This window comes from Lytechinus variegatus, chromosome 17 (genome assembly GCF_018143015.1).
Source record: "Lytechinus variegatus isolate NC3 chromosome 17, Lvar_3.0, whole genome shotgun sequence".
NCBI classification, from domain to species: domain Eukaryota; kingdom Metazoa; phylum Echinodermata; class Echinoidea; order Temnopleuroida; family Toxopneustidae; genus Lytechinus; species Lytechinus variegatus.
The window spans coordinates 21,689,016-21,696,608 of NC_054756.1; the positions used below are offsets into that span (position 1 = coordinate 21,689,016).

The window sequence follows — 7,593 nt, forward strand, 5'->3', positions numbered from 1 at the left end:
CAATGGTTTTTTCTGCCTTTTGTATGAGGAGTGATTTTGATAGAAAATAATATTGTCTGCTACATTCAGACTTTCAGTTGGTTTATATTAGTCTTAATCCATGCTTTTACTATAAACAATGAAAGTCAATCTTGGTCAGAATATTTAGTAATACTTTGATGGACAAATGAAAATGCATCAAGACCAGGTTACACAAAATATTCGTTTTTAAGTGCATGTTTTAATTCAGGATGAGATGACTCAAAATATGCTGTTTTGTTTTATCATTTCAGATTGAATAAAATCTACAAATCTACTGTAGAAATATCTCAATTCCATGGTTCACATCTCGGCTTGTTCTGTGCTATCCAGGGTTCTTCTTTCATTATTTTTATCGAACCATCAAGAGGGAGTTCAATCGTGAGTGAAGACGGTTTAAATAAATGCAGAACGAGAAAGAAAAGAAGAAACAATTACAATCACTGTCATTTGTCCATAATAATTGGCATTTTATAGCAGTCAGTATATGAAATCACTGTAATTTCATTTGTGCATTTTTAACATCTTCAGATAGGTCACTTCATACCCGCGCTTCTACAAGAAAACCATTTTTAGTCATCACGAACCATAAAATTCGCAATTTATTATTATCTATCGGATATGAGATATGGGGTGCTCCTGATCACGACATACCTTAATATCTTTAACAATTAATAATTCAGCTTTTCGATGCATTCATACTGTAAATTAATCGTTTATTTGATTAAACAGTTTTTGTAGTCATGGTAAACTTCCCCTTCCATAAAACATAAATCATTGCATAATTTTCTTTTCCAATGTTGTTTGTTTTATTAGACGACCCCCCCCCTTAAACTGACGTACGATTTAGCAACATTTTCAGTCATTGAGAAATGATTGTCATACAGCACACTGATCCAAATGAGTTATTCTGGGTCAATATACCCGTCGTCGCTGCAGTCCGATTCCTGATCTTCGAAGCCTTCCAGCTGACCTGCGTGCGTTTCGTCAGAAATGATTTGGTACAGAGGGTATTCACATTTATGAATGTAGTCCTCTTCTGATGAAGAATATTTAGAAGAGTCGGGAACTGCGTCTGTTGGACCGCCTAAACCTGGAACTGTGCGTGTGCCTTGAGCTTGGGCGATGCAGTCAGGAATGCTGTAATGTCTGGAATCTGCTTCCAACGCACGTGTTGGACAGTCGTTACCTTCGGATCCAGGGTTTGGTGCTACTTGCATTATCAGCGTCGTGTAGTCTTCAGTTCTTCTAGTATCATCAACAATGTACGTCGAGTATCGATGGTCCGAGCTTTCAGGTGATGGAGGCAGGCCTGTTGGCGGGGAAGGCGGTCTTGCTAGACATCTTGGAAGATAATAAATCGTGAGGGCCACAACTACGGTAATGAGGAGGGTGACAGGAACAGGAATGACAAGACAGAGGCCAAGATAAGACAGACCTGCCAGAATTTAACAAGGAAACAAATACTAAAGTAGGAATGAAAGCAGACGGCAGACGTTTGCTTTTAAAGTAAAATCAAACAATTATATAAAAAAGAGTAATAATTGACTAAAATTCGTCAAGAAAAGAAGTACTGATGGCTTAATTTTGAGCTCAGTGTCATCCAATGCGAGAAACATCTCTATACGTTGTCCTTCATCATTAGTATGATGTTCACAGTTATGTTCACTTATCATGAAACTTTAGAAAATGACTATTTATCAATGTAGCTGTATACATACATGTATTATTTTGGTGTAGCTCGTATAACTGCAACTATAATGATTACAATAATAGTATCGACATCATGGTCAATGTAGAGTTGTGGATTTTTTTATATGTGAATTATGCTTCAAGTAATAAATAAATAAATAAAATAAAATGACCCGATACTTTTACTTATTTAACAGTTTTAGAATGATGGTAAGGATAATTACACCGAATATGCCTTCTTGTTGTTCTTATTTCAGCAATGATCTCGTTATACTCTTTTAATCGTCTTATGTATAAGAACGAATGTATTACGTGCATGCCAGTATTTTGTATTAATTTTGTCTCTCCTTGATAATATGTATATTTGTAATTTGTATGTTTGCATGTAAACAAAATGAATTTCCATTAAGTTGGACAATAAAACATTATTATATATTATATTTTTATATATAAGGCCATTCAAATAAATTTCAGAACTCTGTCATTGGTTGGTGGACTTTCGTCTGACCTTCATCGATATTATTTCGCACATTTTTGTTTTAATTCAAATTTAACTCAATGCCATGTTGAACTGTCACCTTTAAAAGATGATAAACGCTTTTTGCTCGAACTAGCCAGAAAATTCGATTTATTATCAGACTATATTTTTTTTCCTGTACATAGCTTTACTGTTGTTGATTGAAACTTATGAAGATAAGATAAAAAGAAAAAATGAAAACAAATACGTGCATGGGAATATGATATAATAAATCATCAAACAAAGCTAATATTGTGCATTATTTTGGAGTGCTTTATAATTTCAATCTTGAAAACGTCTAAAAAGAGTCAAGTCATAGTAATTTGAACGTATGTGTCAGGAAATCGGTGACCTCTTTAGTAAAACGGTATAAACCAAAATGATAATCATATTCTGATATGTAGTCAATCGAATACTTGTTTCAGTACCTAATAAAATACAACTTCTTAATTGGCTTCGTAAAAAATCCCACACCATTACATACAATGTTTAATTATAAACACATATCCTCTCACACACACACACCCACACACGTCCACCCACCCACAAACACACGCATATAATAAGGATATAAATGTATTTATCAAATTTCATGAGAGGTTCCACCACACCCACCCACCCACACACACCAAAAGATGGATTGTCCTCGCTGTATATGGTCGATCGTATGTGCTGGATGATTGTAAAATATTCACATTTAATTGTTTTATTATTATTTAGCAAATAAAATAACAAAATGCGAATAGCAAACATAACTGTTGGTGAATCTGAATAGGGGCCTAACCAGAAAAATCGAAGAATTAGCCTTTATCATGATCTATAATTTTCATCAAAAGATTGACCACGAAATCAAGTGTACATACTTTTGACCTACCTTCACTCTCCATGTTAGGTAATTCTGTGAGAAAAATACAAAATATTTCATTTCATTTATTTCATATTAAAAACCAATACACAAAATTACATAAGAAAGAAAAGGAAAATACATCGTGTATATACATGTGTATACATATATATATATAGAGAGAACAAAAACATACAACAAAATTAAAATACGATGGTAAATAATGTGACCGGGGCTAGAAAAAGCAGCGCTTCTCGAGTCTAGCCCCGGCAGAAATGGAGAATACGAGAAGGGAGGAGAGGCCCACCCCGGGAGCACATACGGTCAGAGGCATTAGGCACTCTGACCGTGACCAACTAAGCTCCCGGAGTAGCTCCCTCCTCCAGTGAGCACCTTAAAATCAACCTAATGGAAGTGGGGGGGGGGGGGACTGAAAAAAGGGAATTAAAACAAGTTACACACTGATTTTTAATTAATTAAATTAAATTTGAAATTCAATTTAATTTAAAACAATCAGTTAAATAAACCTGATGATATGATGCTGATGATGTCGTATCATTAAATTAACGAGCATTTACATCATGATTTTTATGATTATCATCATTGTTGTCATAATTATTTTCATTATTATTACAATTATTATTATCTTAATCATCATCATCATCATCGTTATTAATTCTTTCAGTCTCCATTGATGGGGGAAGGGGAGGGGAGGCATCATTGTAGCTTGTCCAGTATTGTAGTCTCCTCACTAGAATAAATAATACTGAAGGATTTGATTAGCGCACGTATCCATCATGCAAGGTGGTCAAGGCGCCCCGATATTATCCCGTCTAAGCTAGTCTACCGATTCCGTTGCGCACAGCTTTTTCAAGAATTACTACCTGCCGGTACCCATTTACCTCACCGTGATTGAGTGCAGCACAATATGGGTAAATTTCTTGCTGAAGGAAAACACGTCATGGCTTGGAATCGAACCCACGTCCTTTAGATTGAAAGACGACAGTCTTAACCACAAGACCACGACACCCTCACATTAAAATACTCCCCAGGTGTGGATGAAAGTAGAATGCTCCCCAGGGAGTGGAGGATATGCATTGGCGGCGGAAGCCAAAAATTTTAGGAGGGGACAACCCAAGAAAAAAATTTGACAAGCAAAAAAAAAAAAAAAAGGTTCTCAACCTAAAAATTTTAGGGGGGACGCGTAGGAAATAAATTGACAAGCAAAAAAAAAAAAAAAAAAAAAGAAAAAAATGTCATCAACCACAAATTTAGGGGGGGGGGGACCGTCCCCCCCTCCTCAAATTTAGGGGGGGACACGTCCCCCCCGCTTCCGCCGCCTATGAGGATATGTACACATTATGTGCGGGAATGACTGATTGAATCCGATGACCAGGGTAATATTAATCTGTAAAGCGTTTAGACACGTCGTTCCTATCAAGTGCTATTTAAAAGCGGATTATTATCGTGCCAATGAGATCCCAGCCACGGATCTCATCATCGCGACGAGAATTGTAAGACATCATGTAAGCCTAATTCACGTTGTTGTTTGGACAATTTTCAGCAAATCCTTTATTATTATTGAAATTAGAATTTTGCGATAAATCGGTAAATAGAGCACGTAGTTATCAAGCTGTATTTAAACCGAAACGCATTTTTATCGTTCTAACATCTAAGAAGTACTCGAGTTAACGCACTGTTTAAAGGTATCACTTGACTTTTTTTTTTTTTTTATAAAACAACGTTTATTTACGGTAAAAGCAATCGAAGAAACTGAAAGACCGACGACATTTTGGAGCCGGCGCATGCGCAGATGGCCGATTATTAGTCGGAAAAGCATCCGTATTCCCAAAACGACAGCCCCATAGGACTGTCATATCTAAAACACATGCACATTACCATATGCCTGAATAAATTCGATTCCACCGCATGTTCTGAAGACTTCCCCATTGCTGATACTGCAAGGTACTCCACATTTAACATCACATTCTGCGTCAGTTCTCTGGCATGTAAACGTCCCACAATAACATAAGTGTCCTCGGGACACTGCTGCAAAGGGGTAGCTGTTGTTTCTGCAACTAATTGTACATTCGTCGATGTCGTTGACAGTCGAATGTGTTATATTGTGAAAGCATGTGCGATTGTAACAGCCGAGATAGGTCGAATCTGGATAAAGAAAACAAAAATGTAATTTTTTTGCGCAACTAAAATGGTAACTCAACCTCATTTGAAAATGCATTTAATGCTAGTTAGATTAGGCGTAGTATTTATTCAAGACAATGATAATTATGTTTGCCATAATGGTAATAACATTTTTTTTTCTCCAACAGAATGATAGGTATGGCCTCTTATTGATCAAGGTTAGTGTACCTATTTTGTAAATGAATGTATTTGAAACAAGATCTTTGCATATGAGCCTATTTGAAAATGCAGCAGCACCATGTCGATAACATCCTGAAATCAAAAATAATGTCCAGGCCCCACTGTTTATAAAACCTGAATAAGTCAAGAGTTGTCTCATATTGCATATATGCCACATTTTGGTTTTCACGGATTCACGGATGTACATAAGCGGCTCAATCGTTACTTAGAATTTAGGATCTTTTGTCGAGGGTAGGCATCCAACGTTGAACAGGTTATGTAATGATAGTACACCTATTGCTTACACTACTCGTGATACTTATTACTTACCGAAATCACTGACACCCGAAATATGTAACCCTCATAGATTCTATAAGAACTCAGTTACGAAGGGAAGGGGGATGACGATCTAATAATCATGACGATATTTTACTTTCTAATGGCTCTCTCCCTTTCCTTCTCCACCTTTCTCTTCTCATTATTTTTCTTCTATTTTGCTTTCACTACGTGAACATTATACATGTATAGGGGCACACGGTTGCCTCTGCACCTAAGATGTGTCATTATCCCTACTACGAGACCTACCTGTAGCAGAAGGCAACGGTTTAACATACTAAGATTAATTCTCGTAGCTGATTACCTTTAGAGATCCTTATGGTCAAGGAATCATCACAGAGAATCTCAAGAACATCCTGATCAATATGTTCGAAAGCTGTCGGCGTGACTACCAAATTAAGACAGGCAGTCAAGATGAAGAATATGTTGATTGTCCAGCGTAAATACTTCATCGTCTAGTATCATGTGCTGATGGTGTGTCTGTTCGAATAGATGGTCCATTTGTACCCGCATTATCAGCATTGATGAGATCATACCAGTCGTAGCAGGAAGACATATTTCGTAATTCATTGCACTGATATAAAGGCGCCGTATACAATTCTCGTAGAAAAGCGCCAGAAGAATAGGCCTACTAGCAATAAGTCTTTGTGCAAATTGTATTTTAAGATCCAAGTTCAGTTGAGGAAGTAGTGCCATGTAATCTATGTTCGTAGTCATGGTTTATTGTTTGGTGGCAGATGTATTCATTTCAATTGAGCGGTTTGATCGATGAATAGTTAGTTTTGATAGTAGGGTTTCTATTGACATAAAGTGGATAAGGATAATGGAATATGACAGAGGGCACCCACCTACTTATACGACGGCAATATTGTATTGAAGCTAGGACTGAGTGGGTGTATTGAAGCCTTGCCGACATCCATGCTTTAACGGATGCCTATTTCAATAGATACTGCCAATATTCAAAATAACATGTTGATTATATGAGTAGAGAGTTTGGATAACACAATTTCTTTTTGACAGGCGATTTTTAAAGAAAGTATTGCTTCTGGATGGACAGTACAGATTTTTTTTTTGAAGACAGAGAATTAGAAAAAAAAGCTCCAAGAACAACAGAAGCATTAATTGCAATCGACCATGCCTACATGTATGTAGGGAAAAGAAGAAGATAGAGATTATTTTGTGTAGAGTAATGATAATAAAAATAATAATGATAATAATTTTGATATATGATGATGAAAATATTGATGATAATAATAATAAGAAGAAGAAGAAGAAAAGGAAGAATGAAGCAGAAGAAGGAGATGATGAAGAAGAAGAAGGAGGAGACGAAGAAGAAGACAAATATTAAAAGAGAGAGAGAGAGCATGGAGGGATGTATGTTGTATGTGGGATGTCACTTTTAAACCCATTTCCATCTGCTTCCCTTCGCCTTAAACATATTTTTGTTGCATAGGTAAAGCAATATTAATAAAGAAAAAAACAATTCCAAATAGTTAATAATCATGGTGGAAATAAATCGAAACCGTGCCCTTCAAAGCTATTGAAACATAAACATGACAAAAATCCAAAATATTTGACAATCGTGTGAAAAGATAAGCGATTAAAATAACTTCTTTATCGACCAGGTTCTACCGAAGAAAAATCATGGGAAAGAAATAGATAAATAGTTTTACGTATATTTTATCCCTTTTTTCAATAATAACGATTGAAATATTAATTATTATTAATTGATGGAAAAAATACATCGTACCGTCCTCCTCATCGAACAGGAGCTCAGTAATTTCCGCGTCGATTGTAAATACGGTTTAAAACGAGAGATCTGATT

The 7,593-nt window shown here is 36.0% G+C and overlaps 1 protein-coding gene across 1 annotated transcript; it reads right to left on the reverse strand.

Moving 5' to 3' along the window:
* Window positions 1-520: 520 nt before the first annotated feature.
* Window positions 521-6,466, reverse strand: LOC121431026. Its single transcript, XM_041628489.1, has 4 exons — window positions 6,073-6,466; window positions 4,971-5,237; window positions 3,102-3,125; window positions 521-1,456 (listed from the first exon to the last, which is right to left on the reverse strand). The coding sequence occupies exons 1-4, from the start codon at window positions 6,218-6,220 to the stop codon at window positions 924-926; spliced, it is 972 nt and encodes a 323-aa protein (XP_041484423.1). The 5' UTR covers window positions 6,221-6,466; the 3' UTR covers window positions 521-923.
* Window positions 6,467-7,593: the final 1,127 nt, after the last annotated feature.